General features: G+C 38.2%; 1 protein-coding gene across 11 annotated transcripts in view; it reads right to left on the reverse strand.

The window, feature by feature from the left end:
• Positions 1–18,259, reverse strand: part of LOC5571056 (USP6 N-terminal-like protein) — a 42,633-nt gene that overhangs the window by 10,882 nt on the left and 13,492 nt on the right. For all 11 annotated transcript variants that reach the window (XM_021852822.1, XM_021852819.1, XM_021852817.1 and 8 more), the window contains exons 3-9: positions 1,693–2,110; positions 1,495–1,627; positions 1,289–1,434; positions 1,071–1,220; positions 813–983; positions 693–757; positions 550–632 (exon numbers count right to left, since the gene is read on the reverse strand). In XM_021852822.1, coding sequence (XP_021708514.1) covers positions 550–632; positions 693–757; positions 813–983; positions 1,071–1,220; positions 1,289–1,434; positions 1,495–1,627; positions 1,693–2,110 — 1,166 coding nt within the window. The remainder of the gene's footprint in view (positions 1–549; positions 633–692; positions 758–812; positions 984–1,070; positions 1,221–1,288; positions 1,435–1,494; positions 1,628–1,692; positions 2,111–18,259) is intronic.

Raw genomic sequence — 18,259 nt, forward strand, 5'->3', positions numbered from 1 at the left:
TTTTTAAGGGGCCAATGAACTTCAAGGGAAATCCATATATTTCATCATGCTGTGGGATGTAGAGGGTTGCCCGATGATCTAAATAATCTAGTTAAACATTTTATTGTAACGTTGCAGTGGTGCACCCACTAATCAAAACTGTACAAAACATGGATACGACGAATGTAGGCAACTGTAAGTAATAATTTCATTGCATTATTTCTAATAAACGATCAGGATTTATTAAAATATTATTGCACAATGCGAAAGCCGTCTAGAGAAAGAATAGTTTGGCATCGGTTTGTATCAGTATTATTCTCTGCAATACTGGGAAAATCGCAAGTTCTCACTGATCAAAGCTTAATATGATGGAAATTAGCGCATCACTCTATTGACATGTCTTCTATAATGTTAGATGAGATGATGTTTATATGAGGATTTTAAATAAGCAATATATATAATTTTGACCCCGAAGTGAAAATAATATAGAAATTGAAAGCGCAATTATCAATTTTTTGATACTAGGGAAGCAAAAACCGTAATTATACTTTTCCGAAAAAGACAACTTACCGGTATTGAGCGGAGTATTGGAACCACTTCCTATTGCAGTGGCTTGATTAAGGGCAGAAACCTCTTGGGCAGTAATTTCACGTCTAAGAGCAAAATGTATTTTAATATTGTTGCGCTAGATGCATAATTGCAAACCCACTTACTTCGTTTTCACAGTCTCTGTGACTTCTTTCTCCGTTTCGGAAAACTCTTTCTTCCGACGTCCAATCTGCGAAACAACAAATATTGCATACCTACAGTTCAAACAAGACACATGACCTTACCTTAGCCTCAACAGTTGGTTCCTCAAACACTCCAAATGGCTTTTTGGGCAGTTCTATTTCGCTGGCCGGCGGCGGTAGTTCCAAGCCCGCTTTTCGCAACTCGTCCATACACTTTTCCAACGTTTGGATGACGAAGTCATCGTCGTAACCGAAATCAAGGTGCAGTTTAGTCTGAAACAAATAAGCAAAAGCCAATGAACAAAAATTTGAATTTCAAATGTGAACGAACAGGTACGAACGAAGGCAACACGCACTGACCTGTATATATTGCACAATTAAATCCATGTCTTTGAGCTTCAAGATCTTAGTTTTATGCAAACGTAATATGGTGTACGCCATGGCAGTAACAACTTTCTCGCCGTCCAGGAGATACACATCCCAAACGCGTAAACATAGGCTAAACGGTATCTGCAATAAGAGAACAAAAGGTTTTTCGAACTGTTTCAATTGGCAGGGTGGTTAAAATCAATACTAACCCTTTCGATAAACACAACAAAGAACCATTTCAACGAGTAGAGTATTGAGTCCAGATTGTACTGGTCAAAGTGTTTTTTCAGCTTTGGTATAAATTTGGCTATGATTTTGTCATGGTGTGCAAGAAAGCGTGTCAGCTTGGGGAAGCCTGAGAAAGTAAATCTGATTAGAAACATGAAAAGATACAAACTGCATTCAATTAACTCACCCTCTATGAAGAGACCATGCATAGCATACTTCCTATCTGACAGCAGTATGCTCAATGCCCAAAATGCCTCTTCTTCATCCATGTACATAAGTAACAATCCTGCAAGGCCGGACATTCCCTGACAGTACCCAACCTGTCGGAAACAAAAATCAATTCATGACAGATCTTCCATTGACGACCACTTCTTCATGCACTTACCTCCGTATTGTACATACTATACGCAACCAGCACGTTGAAAAGACTTTTCTGCTTCACGCTGTACCTCTCCCGATAGAATACGTGCTCCCGGAACTGTCGATTAACGTCCGAATCGATTTGCCTTGCTTCGGTGCTCCAGGTCCGAGCCAACGTCAGCATTTCTTGATATTTGTTGCGGTTCTTGGCGTCCTCCATGACCTTCCCTAGATTCAGCAGCCTACTCCACACCGTGTGTCGTAAACTATCTGGAATGCCTTTGTAGACCCGTTTGTGCAACTTCGGCTGCTCGTATATGGATTGATCCTTTTTCTTGGTCATCTTGAGCCACTTTTTGACCCGCTCCATTTCGATCTCGTTGGCTTTGGTCTCGTGTGGATCGTGCTTCTGTGGTAATCGTTTATCATGGATGAATCCATACCTGTCAGGAAATAGACGACATTAAAAGAGGAGAACATTAGAATTTTGTATACAAGAATATTATATTACATACAAGTATTTCATGTCAATTATAGTTTTATTGAGAAAACAACCTTTGCACGTCCAAACACATTTCATGCACAAAAACAATGTGTAAAATTCTTGTTTTAAATTACAGAAATTCTCGCTGAAAACCTAGGGGTATATTATTTATTGTATATTGTATATATTATAGATTTGGTAGTGTGGTAAAAATCATTGAATTTGGGTATTGCGGAATCCAAAAATAACGTGACGCTCTAGGGGAAGGGGGGGGGGGGTGGTCTCGGCTCAAGCGATACCGCTCATACAAAAAATTTAAATTTTTCATACAGAAAGTGTTACGGAGGGGGGGAGGTGGTCAAAAATGTCTAATTTTAGCGTTACGTTATATATGGAACGTGCCTAATATGTACTGATATTTGAGCGTAAAGAGAGCCTATAGCTCAATACAACAGTATAATAGAATGTCCTGAAGATTCAGGCTGCCCAATTTTGATTGGATTGTTTTCACTTCGCCCTTTTGCCACCACACTAGCCATCCATACGCTAGTATTGGTCGATTAACAGTTGTGTAAGTCAGGCCCCAAGTTTCACCAAAGGTTCGCCGGCACTGACCGTAGGACATGCAAGCTTCCTTGACTCTGAATACAATGTAAGGCGTCTAAGAAAGTTTTCAATCAAGAATGACTTCGACATAATTGGCATGGTCAGTCACATTGATCTCAGTACTAAAAAGACGCAAAGGTCTGATTCCATCTCAGTTTCATCTTTCCGTAAAAAGAACAATAGATGTTTTATTCGGGTTAACCAAAAGGCCATATTGGCGACACCAACTCTCGACTACCTGAAGAGCACTTTGCCTCAGGTCAAATAGGGTGCTTATGCACATACCAACTATCAAAGCTAGATAGTCGTCGGCAAATCCATAAGTTGGAAAACCGCAATTAGCGTATCTGCTACGGATTCCACAAAAGTGGTGATAAGACTCCCCCTTTGGGAACATCCGCAAACACTCAATTTTCGAATCGCTGCTTGACGCAATGTCGAAAAGAGATGTCAGTTTTTGAGCGTTTGATGAATCCAATTGGTAATCATTGTAGGTAGCCCATGGTTTCGTGTGGCCATGGTTCCAATATGGCATCGAAAGACACGTTATCAAAGGCACCCTCAATACCCTTAGAAAACACCCAAGCAGGATTGCTTCTGAGCGAATGCTTTCTCGATATCGTATACAACTTTGTGTAAAAGATTCACAGTGGACTTTTCAGAAGAGGCATGTTTGCCAAATAAATATCACGGATGTGACGATCGATAATACGTTCCAGAAATTTAAGAAGATAAGAGGTCAGACTAATTTTTTGTTTTTTTTTTTTTTTTTTTTGTATGGTGTTCAGTTGGAGCTGCCTGACAGCTTAACTTGTCAAGGCTGAACCCTCGGTCTGGCTTTTGCCAAGTTTCCCCTCTACCAGGACCAATACTCAGACGGACTAGGCATTGCGCCCACATGAACACTGTTTTTTTATTAGTATTGTGACGTGGCAGTTTTTGAAAAGTGCCCATATTCCCTTGTTTGAAATAGTTGTGTAGTAGTGGCATTACTAATACTGTCTAGTCGAAATGGTTTTGAATAATTTGTCATTCAAGTGCTATTCTGATTACTCCTGTCTTTTACGTAAAATTAGAGTCTTAAATGTCAATTGTCGTCAAGTTTTAACAAAATTAGGCTGTTTAGTAGTAGTTCTAGTTAATTTTATTTTTTGTTGTTAAAAGTGTTTATTGGTCATTACGTTCATATATCCTAAAAGAAAAAAGTCGCTTTCCTTGTCTGTTCAACAATTTTTCGAAACTAGCAAGTGTACCCTAATGATCGATCTCAGCGTCTTACTTTCCATAGTCATTTTATAGTGAATATTGAAGAGTAAAGTTACCTTAGGCTTCTATTACAGTCTCCTACATGATTCACTTTTCGGTGGCAAATGCAATGCTTCACAACGCCTACTTTCTACTTGTAAATTTTGCGAAAATGAAGCTGGAATTAGATTATTTATACCGCTGTTACAAAAGAGGTATTTCTTATTATGGCAATGTAAAAACCATATTAAAATAAGATTGTCGCCACTCATTTCTACTCAGTGAATCTACTAGTCATTTTCCTAAGAGTTCCTAAGTATTCCCTACGTCGTATATGATAACGATGTATCTAACTAGCTAATAGTAAGAGTGGCTACGGATCATTCTGGTTAGCAAAAGGCAAACTGAACGTCACCAATAGTATTAATGTCCACTTCGAATAGATTAATTATTTGAAATGGGCATCAATTCTATCAATGACGCAGAATGTCCGTTAGATCACATCCGAGATATTATTGCGTCTATGCCATATGAATTATGACGCGGCTTTAAGCAAAAAGTGCCAAAATGTGATACCACCACTACAGGTTACGCCTTTGGTTTCCATCATATGGGCTAATGGATTATGCCCTCCCATCGCGGTAAGGTCGCATAACCAAGGGGAGGGAAGATAAGAGGTCAGACTAATTGGTCTAAAACTCTTCGCTTCTTCATACGACGCACCGCACGTCATTCTTTCGGTATAAACTACACAGTAATATCACGCCAGGATCTGCAGGGTGGCCACCAAATATTCATTTTGAAATTCCCGCTTTTTACCGATTTTCCCGGTACCAATTTCAATATTTTCCCGTTTTTTTTATTGAGGGGCCCAAATGTAAACGGGTGCCCCTTTGGTCGGTTTTTGAAGTGAACATATCGAAAAAAAAATCCACTTCAAGCTTTTCAATGGCATTTTAAGGAGATTTTTACGGCCAATCGGAAAAATAATATTATTCGTAGAAGATTGGCTTGTTTTTAGATTCTATACAATTAGTATAGAATGAAAAATTAATGAAAAAACTTAACATTCTATTTTCTCAAAACTAGGTTTCTGTCACTTTAGCTCAATTGTGCTATTCTATTCTTGGCACTTTTAATTCACTTTGACAGGGATTTATTTTAAAAGCTACCAAGCCCATGTTTACCAACAACTAGTTGTCCAGGCAAACGTGGTATTGTCCAGTAGGCCGTACAGCAGGCGTTCAAAAATACCTTTAACAAAAACCCTAAATTTGTGTCAAATTCATATTATTCGTTTTCTCAACTCTCTCGGAGGATTTTGGGAGGATTTTGAGAAATATTATTCCACACAAACACGTCGGAGCCCTTGAGGAAAACAAAAGTGAAAGAATTGTTCAAATCGATTGTCTTGTTCTTAAGCCAACTCGTGACGTAAAAACACCATTATATTTTTCATTTATATAGATATGCCCCTTTTGTGCGCCTTACTACAATATTTAAAAGTATTTCAATTCATAATCTATTGTTTTATTTATTTTTATTTATTTATCTTCATAGAAATGAAGAGTTTACTAAAATCAATAAGTTCGAGGTAAGGATGAAATAAAGCAAACAAAGCCAACGGTGTTGAATCATGTATCTCACCTTACTTATACAACTTTTGGTCAATGAGATAACGAATGAAACATTAGAAGCTCTTATGAATGATTTTCAAGAACAAGTTTTCAAGAACTTTTGGATTTATTGATTTATTTAAAGCAACTAAAGAAAACGAGTGCTTGAACTGTCTGCAAGAAGTTTTGAAACTCTGATTTAAAACTTCGAGACGGATAAGTTAGAGAAAAATCAAGTCAATAGTGAGAGGAAAAACATTATAAAACATTTCTAACCAATGAGTGAAGTGAAACAGTTCTACACACTTAAACAGACTCTCTGAGTTCGGTGATTTTTTTTACAGATTTGATTCGGTGATCTTGTAAAATACAGATGTTTCGGTAAACAACAGCCTGTTTACCGAAGGCTGTGACTAAAATTGCCGTTTTTCGGTGATTCTATTAAGATTTGACGAATACGGTATCACAGACAAATCAGTAAATGAGTCAAAGCACGGAAGTCGGTGAAATATAAAGCTGACTTTTCGGTAAACAAAGCGCTGATTACCGAATTCGGTAACGTAGCAGCACGAACTGTCAAATCCGCTATAATCAGTTTTTCAACTGACTGCAAATCCTGTAGTGAGGAAGTAATTTTCAAAAATTTAAAGTGAGGATTTCAAATGGAGCAAGAGCTGAAATATGTACGAGAGGAGGATGATCGCATTCATAAGAAGCCCCCGTCGCTAGTAGTGCGAGGAAATTTGTTGGATGTGCGGTCTGCTGAGGTCCGATAGTTATTCCCGTTGGAGGTGGCAACTGGGTTTGGTTAGGCATTTGGCATATTTGTACAATGTTTCAATGTCTTCAATGTGCCGTCAAACCCCTCCGACAAAGATTTCTTTTTGTTCATCGCAGGTTTACAAGCACCAACAGATTGACTACAAGCTGAACGAAATTTGTGCATGCGCGTTTCCAATAAGTGCGAAGTGAATTTATTGAACCGTATCTTTAAGTGAAAAATAAAAATTTGGACGTCTCAACAGAATATCATGTCTTTCTTATATCGACTATATATTTAAAAATATCACAAAAATTTATGTGGCTTGAAAAAAAACATTTTTTTTTGTAATTCCAGGGATCAATATTGATTTGAAAATTACAGATTTTCGGTAAATTGAATTACATTCCAAGCTCAATTGATTCGGTAAAATTTACCGATCAATCAGCAATTTTGACAGTTGGTCCTGCACGGTGTGTTTCGTAGAACAAGTTTATTACAAAAAAATAGGTAAGTCTGAAACTTCTCCACAATAAAGTCTAGGTTTCTCGCGTTCATTTGCTGCTAAAACCAAAATAATCGGTCGGGGGGTCCAGAGTATTTTTTTTTTTTTTGTTTGATTTCGAGAGACTTGCACATATGTTTGAATTTGCCTATCTATGTGCTTATGTACATTAGGGCGGTTCAAAATTAAAAAATGTTTGAGAATTAAATCTTACATATGTTCCTTACTATCCTTACTATAAAAATGTGTGGGCTTCGTGGCCGTGCGGTTAGCGGCGTCAGCCGTTTAGGCGTGTTGTGCCACGAAGCGTGGGTTCGATTCCCACTCCAGTCGGTGGAAACTTTTCGTCAAACGAAAAATTCATCACTGGACTACTGGGTGTTCTGTGTTGTCCGTTGCCTAATGTTCGTGATTGTTCAGTCTGTGCAGCCTTTGGCTGAAGACGGTGTAAATTGTCTTTTTTTTTTTTTTTTTAAATAGTGTTCTGTGAAATTCGCAGCTTTCTAGGTGGTGATTTAAGGTGGCCCGAAGACAATGTAGGTTTATATGGAAATTACTATGAAGAAATTTTGAGGTATGTTCCAAACACGCTTGTACTGTTGTGTAAGTACAAACTTATTATCCCATTGTAGAAGCTCATTCTTCAAACCATAATAAAGAAATTTGCAGAAGAGAGAAATTCAATTCGACAGATAGCAGAAGAGATGAGTTTGTTTGCTATTATTTTGCTTAACCCCTCTACCGGCAGCTTCATTTTTTCAGCACAAAAATATATTTGAATCGCGATAACTTTTTTGTTTCTCTATATTTTTCCACCATTTTTTTCACAACTTCTCAAAAAACTCTTCTACTTTTGGAATCTATGTCGGTATTGACCATTGGTCAACTAATTTTAAAAATATTTTGGTGTTCCTTGGGGGACCGACACTTCCCATATAAAAATGCAATATGATGTTTTAATAAGTTTTCAAGATCTCGTTACGGCTAGAGTGATACCAAAAACATAAAAGCTCATTGCTCAAAAACAGTTACACCGATTTGTTTAATTTCTTCACAATAGACTTTCATCAAAGTTTAGTTTTGAAAAGCGAATAACCGAATATGAGAAAAAAACTGTAGCCAGAGATAATTACGAGAGTTATGGCTATGCGTCGGTCCCCCAAGGATTTTTGAAATATCTCCGAATATAGATGACCAATGCTCAAAACCGATACAGATTCTGAAAATTAGAGAGTTTTTTTGAGAGGTTGTGAAATTTTTTTTCACAAATATTGAGAAACAAAAAAGTTATCGCGATTTGAATATTTTGAAAAAATGAAGCTACCGGTAGAGGGGTTAATATGGGGTTATAGTATTGCAAACAAGTACCTTGGCTTATAACAAGGTTTATCACATGCAAAGCCCTCTACTAGTTAATTCGAATAACTGAAATTGTGTTGTTTGAAAGGCGGATAAGTCACTTTTGTATCTAGGGGTCATGCACAAATTACGTCACGCTCCAAAGGGGGGGTTAAGCCATGCGTGACAAGCCTTACAAAATTATCGGAGGACTCATACAGAAAGTGTGACAAAGGGGGGGAGGGGGTCGAAAAAATTGAAATTTAGCGTGACATAATTTGTGTACCATCCCCTACGAGTAAAAAGAGAAATCTCGCATAATTTATGATCTCGTCCTAAAAGCCATAGCTTGTTATTACTGAGCAAACGAATGGATTTACACTTTATTTCACAATGCTACGACGAAGAGAAGATCCTCCTCTGTCTCCCAGCGGTAACAGTTTTTATTTTGGACCGTTTATCTGCCTAATAACAACGAGCTACACACTCGGTTATCAATGGTTTTAAGGGTGAATATACATAGAAGCCAAATGAATTTTCAAAAGCACAAGTCTAGAGAAGCAGACAACCGGTAACTCACTGGTCACTCGCTGGTGGCGACTAATCAATAAAATGTTCAACGCAAAAGGTTGTCAGGTTCTCAAGATACAAATCTACAAACAAGCTCTTGAAAATTCGAGGTTTGATATCGATGCATCTTCACCTATTAAAAATATTTCCTTATAACTTCTTACATCATTATGACCAATTTAAGTACGATTTTCAAGGTTTTTCGTGGAAAATAATTAAAATGACGTTTGAGACAGTTTTGCAATTATGCGTATATCATATGTCATATATGCTTATTACAGCTCTTTTGAGCAAGAACCACTTTATCTTCCAAGCCAAGGTGTTCAAATGGTTTGATCTTGCAGTTTGCCCCGTATCTATGTTCAACGCAATGTGTGTCGGTACAAAAACACATATCCCTGAATACTTCACACAAAATAAAAAACAAAATGTTCTGGACCCCCCGACCGATTTTTTTGATTTTGGTCGCAAATAAAAGAGCAAAGTCTTATTGTTTTTAGTTCGAAATTTCAGACTTACCTATTTTTTTGTAATAAAGTTACTCCACAAAGACACCGTGCCTGCTGATCCAAATTACTGATCGACCGGTAATTTTGTTGATTACCGAACTCATTACCGACCTTTCAGCTGTTGAGATTTCGGTAAATGAATTACCGAAGTCGGTACTTTTTTCCAAGTGTGTAAGAAGTATAGTGTAGCAAAGTAGATTTTTTCTACAAGAAATTGAATGGCACTATCAACTACTTTCCGTAACAACTTTCTACGACTGATTTTGGTGATTTTGTTGATTTAGAGCTTAAAGATCTTCATTCGAAATTATTTTCCCGGTGATCATCTCAAATTCCCGGTTTTCCCGTCTTTTTCCCGCTTTTCCCGTTTTTCCCGGTTCGGTGGCCACCCTGGATCTGGGAATAAACCTGGTAGCAAAACTGCTTACAAGGAGCTTTTTTCAAAATATGTTTGGTAAACTCGAATCCTTTCTGGAGCAGAAAAGGATAAATCCCATCCGCTCCTGGAGATTTGAAAGGAGCAAAACTATTGAATTGAATCGATTCAGTAGTTACGATACTGCGAGTTGAAGACAGAGACTCACAACTACATGAAAAGACATTTGGTTCATCCATGCTATGTCCACACATCCGGGGAAATGTGTATTGAATAAACATTCTAAAATTTCTTCAACAGAGGAAGTGAAGGTAAGCGAATTTGTTCACTTGGAAGTCTTAAATTTTGCAAGGATTTTGTTCAGCCAACTAACTTCACTAATACTGAAAACACTTGTACAAAGATTTTTTTTCCAGCCGGATCGTTCAGCAGAACGAAGAGTCTTCTTGTAAGCCTTGCGAGCCAACTTGAACGATGCTGATCCACCTGAACGGCGTCTGTTCCAACATCTTCTACATTGTTTCCTGAGTCTAGTCAGATCGGAATTCCACCATGGGGTCCCTCTTGTAGTCTTCACAGCCCGCAGAGGACATGCTTCTTCAAAAGCTTCCATAATGTAAAATGTTATAGTATCAAACTGCCTATGAAAACATAACTGTCCCATATTGATTTTCGAACCAACACCTTTTTTTCGTCGCAACATCCATGTTTTAATATACACTTCACTATGCATATGAACATTAACACACTCTGTTTGAAAATGTTGTGGAAAAATATGAAGTTGGTGCAGTCCCATATTGAAAACTAAAGGCATAACAGTCTCTATATGAACTTTTGACTCTAAAGCAACTGCAAAACGTGAATTGTGTTTAAGTTTATATATTTTGCTGATCAATATAATCAAAATGAGTTATCTGTGCGATTGAGTTAAATGAATATGGCATGTAGAAATGTACTAGAAAATTATAAACATTTGTATGAGAAGAAAACTACTATTTCAATATGGGACAGTTATGCCTTTATGGACAGCAAAGGCATCATCCAAATCACTTGGATTTCCAATGGACGGAGAGTGTTCATGGAATTTTGTCACAACGAATTCAGTGTAGAGTTCCCAGTTTGTAGACCGGGGATTCCTAAAACGCAAAGTCTGCGAAGTCACATTTGGATGTTCAAAGCAGATGAAGCAATGATCAGATAATGATCCGTCATCTGATGCATGTCAATTTGTCAACTCGTGAGTGATTCTATTTGAGCAGAGCGTTATGTCTAACACTTCTTGTCTACTAGATACCAAGAATGTTGGGTGATTGCCTATATTAAGTAACTTAAGTATTCTATAATGCAGCCCACAGACGCTCAGACCGTTTGAATTTACGCAGCGTCGACGCCGTGGTGTCCAAGCAAATGTGCGCTCTTGAGTTGTTTTTCACTAGCGTTTTCCCACAATCTTTATTCTATTTCTCTAGCAAATCCACCAGCAGTTCAGCATAGAATTCTTCCAGGGATTATACCAGAAATTCCATCAGGAATTTGACCAGGGATTACTCTAGGTAATGCTGCAGGAATTCTATCAAAATTCCTTCATGGATTTCATTGGTAATTCTTTCATGATTCCACCGGGCTTTCTCCAGAAATTTATTCAAGATTTTGTCCAGTGATTTAACTAGGGATTTAAGGGATTTGTGTAAGTTCACCTCGAATTCCTCACGGGATTCCATCAGGATCTCCTCTAGGGATTACTTTAAAAGTTTTTCCAGGGTTTCCATCAGGACAACTCTCATGCTTCAAAAGTTTCCATCATAAGTAATTGTAAGGAATGCATCAGGAATTTCTTCGAACCACGAATTCCATCAAAACCGGAAGTACCTCTTGGGATTCCATCGGAAACATCTTTAGGGACTCCATCAACAGTTCTTCTGTGGATTTCACCAGAAGTTCTTATAGGGATTCCATCAGGAGTTCCTTCGGGATTTCATCTAAAATTCCTCCAGGAATTTCATAAGACGTTCCTTCAGGGATTCCACCATGAATTACTTTAGGGATTTCATTAGGCGATCTTCTAGGGATTAGATAAGGAGTTCCTCCAGGGATTCCATCAGGAGATCCTATAGAGTTTCCATCAGAGTTTTTCTGTTGATTTCATCAGGAGTTCCTTTAGAGTTTCCCCCTGGAATTCCAGAGATTTTATCAGGAGTTTCTCTAGGGATTTCATCAGAAGATTCTCTAGGGATTACATGAGGAGTTCCTCCAGGGATTCCATCAGAAGTTTCTATAGGGATTCTATCAAGAGTACCTGTAGGGCTTCTATCAGGGTTCTTCTGGGGAATTCCTTCAGAGATTCCAACTGGAATTCTCCCACAGATTATATTAGGAGTTGCTCATGAGATCACATCAGAAGTTCCTCTAGGAATTCTAGCAGAAGTTCCATCAGCAATCTTATAAGGTATTCCTCCAATGATTGCATCAGGAGTTCCTTCAAGAATATATTTAGGAATTCCTCCAAGGATTCCATCAGGAGTTCCTTCAGGGATGCTATCAAGAGTTCCATTCAGAGATGCCACTTGGAATTCCTCCAGAGAATATATCAGGAGTTCTTCAAGGATATGTCTCAGGATTTCTTTTAAGGATTTCATAAGAAATTGCTCTTGAGATTCCATCAATAATCTTATCAGGAATTCCTCCAGAAATTTCAATAGAAGTTCCTATAGATGTTCCATCAGGAGTTCCTCTATAGATTACATCAGAAGTTCCTTCAAAGATTCCACCTGGAACTCCTTCAGGGATTATATCCGAAGTTCTTCTGAGGATTATATCAGGAGTTGTTTGAGGGAGGTGAGGAGTTGTTTGAGGGAGGTGAGGAGTTCCTCCAGGGATTTCATTAGCAGTTCTTTTAGATATTCCACCTGGAATTCTTCTAGGAATTCCATCAGGAGTTCCTTAAGGGATTCCATCAGGAGTTTCTTCAGAGATTCAACCTGGAATTCTTGTAGGGGTTCTTCCAGAGCTTCCTCTAGGGTTTCCATAAGGAGTTCCTTCGGAAACGACGTCGTGGTGTCCTAGCAAATGTGCACTCTTGAGTTGTTTTTCACTAGCGTTTTCCTACAATCTTTATTCTATTTCTCTAGCAAATCCACCAGCAGTTCAACATGGAATTCCTCCAGGGATTATACGAGAAATTCCATCAGGAATTTGACCAGGAATTACTCTAGGTAATGCTGCAGGAATTCTACCAAAATTCTTTCATAGATTTCATTGGTAATTCTTTCATGATTCCACCGGCCTTTCTCCAGAAATTTATTCAAGATTTTGTCCAGTGATTTAACTAGAAATTTTTGTAAGTTCACCCTGAATTCCTCACTTGAGTCCATCGGGATCTCCTCTAGGGATTACTTTAAAAGTTCTTCCAGGGATTCCATCAGGATAGCTCTCCTGCTTCAAAAGATTCCATCAGAAGTAATTGTAAGGATTGCACCAGGAATTTCTTCAAAGATTCCACCACGAACTCTATCAAAACCGGAAGTTTCTCTTGGGATTCCATCGGAAGTTTCTCTAAGGATTCCATCAAGAGTTCTTCTGTGGATTTCACCAGAAGTTCTTATAGGGATTCCATCAGGAGTTCCTTCGGGGATTTCATCTAAAATTTCTCTGGGAATTTCATCAGACGTTCCTTCAGGGATTCCACCATGAATTACTCTAGGGATTTCAATATGCGATCTTCTAGGGATTCCTTATGGAGTTCCTCCAGGGATTCCATCAGGAGTTCCTATAGAGTTTCCATCAGAGTTTTTCTGTGGATTTCATCAGGAGTTCCTTTAGAGTTTCCACCTGGAATTCCAGGGATTTTATCAGGAGTTTTTCTAGGGATTCCATCAGAAGATTCTCTAGGGATTACATGAGGAGTTCCTCCAGTGATTCCATCCGGAGTTCCTTCAAGAATATATTTAGAAATTCCTCCAAGGATTCCATTAGAAGTTCCTCCAGGGATTCCATCAGAATTTTCTATAGGGATTCTATCAAGAGGACCTGTAGGGCTTCTATCAGAGTTCTTCTGGGGATTTCCTTCAGAGACTCCACCTGGAATGCTCTCACAGATTATATTAGGAGTTACTCAAGAGATCACATCAGAAGTTCCTCTAGGAATTCTATCAGAAGTGCCATCAGCAATCTTATAAGGAATTCCTCCAATGATTGCATCAGGAGTTCCTTCAAGAATATATTTAGGAATTCCTCCAAGGATTCCATCAGGAATTCCTCCAGGGAATCTATCAGGCGTTCCCTTCAGAGATGCCACCTGGAATTCTTCCAGAGAATATATCAGGAGTTCTTCAAGGATATGTCTCAGGATTTCTTTTAGGGTTTTCATCAGAAATTCCTTTTGAGATTCCATCAGGAATTCCTCCAGAAATTTCAAAAGGAGTTCCCGTAGGTATTCAATCAGAAGTTCCTTCAAAGATTCCACCTGGAACTCCTTCAGGGATTATATCAGAAGTTCTTCTGAGGATTATATCAGGAGTTCTTTAAGGGAGGTCGTCATCAAGAGTTCTTTCAGGGATTTCATTAGCAGATCTTTTAGATATTCCACCTGGAATTCTTCTAAGAATTCCATCAGGAGTTCCTCCAGGGATTCCATCATGAGTTTCTATAGGGATTCTATCAAAAGGACCTGTGGGGCCTCTATCAGAGTTATTCAGGGGAATTCATCAGGAGTTACTCCAGGATTTCCATCAAAATTTCCTTCAGAGATTCCATCTGGAATTCCCCCAAAGATTATATTAGGAGTTGCTCAAGAGATCACATCAGGAGTTCCTCAAGGAATTCCATCAGGATTTCTTCTAGGCATATCATAAGTAGTTCCTTTAGGGATTCTATCAGAAGTGCCATCAGCAATCTTATAAGGAATTCCTCCAATGACTTCATCAGGAGTTCCTATAGAGATTACATCAGAAGTTCCATCAGAGATTCTACCTGGAACTCCTCCAGGGATTACATCTGAAGTTTTTCTATGGTTTGCATCATAATTTCCTTCAAATATTGCTCCAAAGGATTCTATTAGGAATTCCTCTCGAGATTCCATCAGGATTTCCTTCAGAGATTTCACCTGAAATTCCTCCAGGGATTTTATCAGGAATTCCTCTAGAAATTTCATCAGGAGATTTTCTAGGGATTACATAAGAAGTTCCTCCAATGATTTCATCAGGAGTTCCTTCAAGAATATATTTAGGAATTCCTCCATGGATTCCATCAGGAGTTCCTTCGGGGATGCTATCAAGAGTTCCCTTCAGAGATGCCACCTGGAATTCCTCCAGAGAGTATATTAGGAGTTCTTCTAGGATATGCCTCAGGATTTCTTTTAGGGATTTCATAAGAAGTTCCTCTTGAGATTCCATCAAGAATCTTATCAGGAATTACTCCAGAAATTTCAATAGGAGTTCTTACAGACGTTTCATCAGGAGTTCCTCTATAGATTACATCAGAAGTTCCTGCAAAGACTCCACCCGGAATTCCTTCAGGGATTATCAGAAGTTCTTCTGAGGATTATATCAGGAGTTGTTTAAGGGAGGTCAATAGGAGTTCCTTCAGGGATTTCATTAGCAGTTGTTTTAGATATTCCACCTGGAATTCTTCTAGGGATTCCATCAGGAGTTTCTTCAGAAATTCCACCTGGAATTTCTGCAGGGGTTCTTCCAGAACTTCCTCTGAGGTTTCCATAAGGAGTTCCTTCGGAAATTTCACCTACAGATCCTCTTGAGGGGTCCCTCAAGGAATTCTATCAGGGTTTCTTCATGGGATTTTATAAAGAGTTCCGTCAGGCATATTATCAGGAATCCAGGAATTTCATGAGGAGTTCACATAGGGATTCCTTCATGGATTACATCAGAATTTATTCAAGGGATTACAGCAGGAGTTTCTCTAGGGATTCTAACAGGATTTCTTTTAGAGATTTTATCAAGCTTTCCTCCAGGGATGCCACTACAGGAACTTTATCAAGAGTTTCCGTAAGGATTCCATCAGAAATTCGTTCAAGGATTTCATCGGAAATTCATGTAGGGATCATTAGGTATGTCTGCAGGGATTCCATCAGCTCCTAAATTCCATCAAGAACACCATCTGGGATTCCATCAGAAGTTCTTTTCAAGGGAACTCTTCAAGAGATTCCTCCAGGAATTCTTCAAGGGAGTCCTCCCGGAATATCTCCAATGATTCCCGAGGGTTATTGAGAATTTCTCCAGGGATATTACCAAACATTTCTTATAAGGATTTGATCACCGAAAATTTTCAAGAGATTCCTTCCGAAATTTCTTAAGGAATTAATCCCGGAATTCCTCAAGGAATCCTGCAGGATTTTTTAAAGGAATTTCTCGCGGAGTATCCCCAGGAACTCCTCCAGGGATTTTTTAAAGGAATTTCTCGCGGAGTATCCCCAGGAACTCCTCCAGGGATTTTACCTGAAATTTCTCATAACAATTTTGCTAGTAATTACGGAATCCATCAGTATATCCTCCGGTGACTCTATCAAGAGTTCGTCCTGGGATTCAAAAACGGAATTCCTTTAAGAATTCCTTCAGGAATTCCTTCAAAAAATCCATTAGGATTTTCTTTAAGGATTCCAACTAAAAATCCCATAAAGCCTCCATTGATTTCTCTAAGGATTCTATAACAGGTTCCTGCATGAATTTCATCTGGAACTCGCCCATGTAATTCCCCAGGATTTTCATTAGGATTATCTCCAAGGATTTCAGCTGAAATTTTTATAGGGATTCCACTAAAAATTCCGCAAAAAATGCGGTAATTTTACCGAGGACTCAAAAAAATCTCAGGAGTTTCTTCCAAAATAGTCTGGGAAAAATGCTCCACCAAGATGTTCTTCAAGGATCCCATAACGAATTTTCCAAGGCATTCGACCACAATTCCCCATAAAGATTCCATCAGTAATTCCTTCAGAGACTTCACCAGTTTATCTAATTGTTTCACCAGTAATTTTCCGAGAGGAGTTTTTTAAGGAATTTTCTTAGGAGTTCTTCCAGGGTCAACACTGGGAACATAACCAGAGTTTCGCCAGAATTTCCACCAGAAAAATCTTCCAGAGTTTCGTCAGAGGTTCTACCAAAAAAAATAGTTAAAAGGTTCACAAATTTTACTAGGATTTCTCTTCTTAGAATTTTTCAGAGTTATCAAAAATTCCTCGAGGGAATTAACCAAAAAAAAAAAAATTAAAAGAGACCACAATATTTTTTTTCTGAAAAACCATTAATATTTCCGTGAGAGAATCCAGGAATTCCGCACAGAAATAGAAATTCTTCCTTTCTATACTCTAGGTATTCTTCTAAGTTTTTCAGAAATCTTCTACAGAATTCCAAAAGATTATTCATCCAGGGATTACACTGATATTTCCACAGAGGATCGACCAAAGTATTCCTTGGAAAAAAATCTTGCAAGAAATACTGGAAGGAATTGGTGGATGAATATCTTTAGGAATCCTCGGAGGAATTTTTAGTAGATTGTTAAAGTAATTCCTGAAAAAACTTGGACGAATTAATCTTCAGGGATACCATTAAGAATCATTGAAGGAAACACTGGAGAAATCTATATGAAAAAATGAAGGTTCCCTAGAAGAATCCCCGAAGGATAATCTGAGCGAACCTTCCAAAAAATTACAAGCGGAATCTCTAAAGAAATTTTCGATGGAATCATGTGGAGGAAGTTTTGGTGAATTCTTTGGCAGTATTTCTTGAGGAATCCCTGAAGGCTTTCTGGTGGAATCCTTGATGAAATTTCTTGATGAATCCTTGGAGAGATTCTGGATAGAATCACTGTAAGAATTCCTGTAGTAAATCTCTGCATGTATTTCTGTAGGAATTTTGGAGAAATTTATAGAGAAAATCGTGTAGGAATTTCAGCACGCAATTCCTGGAAGAATATTTGAATTAATCGATGAAAATTTTCTGGAGAAAACTGTTGAGGAATTCCTATGGAAACACTAGAAGTACCACTGGAAGATTTTTGATAGTAGGAATTCCTGGTAGAATTTTTAATGGAATCCCTGTAGTAATTTCTTGGAAGGGATTCCTTGAGCAGAAGAATTACTCTTTAAGAATTTCCGAAAAATTCCTGGTGCAATTGCAGGAAAAGAATCCTGTAGGAATCTGGTTAGGAATTCCTAAAGTTTCGCTGGAGGAATTCTTTGGAGGATTTTTTGGTGAAATTCTTGAAGGAAGCATTGGAAGAAATCCCTTAGGGTGGAATTTCTGATAGAACTCTTGGTGGAATTGAGGGAGGAATCCTAGGAGGAAGCCCTGACAATGATATGATTCATGTATAATGGTTGATGGAATCCTTGTAACTAACTTCTAGAGGTAGTCCTGAAGGAATATTTGGAGAAATTGTTATATCAATCTCTGGAGAAATTCTTGGGGGCAGCCTTGGAGTAAGTCCTGAAGAATTACTGAAGAAATCACTTGAGGATTGTTTTGGAGTGATCGTTGAAGGAATCAGTAGCAGAAATCTTGAATAATTTGTGGAAAACTTTTAAAGGAATCTCTGGAAGAATGCCAGGATTAATTTCTGAAGGTGTGCTTGAAG

The sequence above is a fragment of the Aedes aegypti genome, chromosome 3 (assembly GCF_002204515.2).
Source record: "Aedes aegypti strain LVP_AGWG chromosome 3, AaegL5.0 Primary Assembly, whole genome shotgun sequence".
Taxonomy (NCBI): Eukaryota; Metazoa; Arthropoda; class Insecta; order Diptera; family Culicidae; genus Aedes; species Aedes aegypti.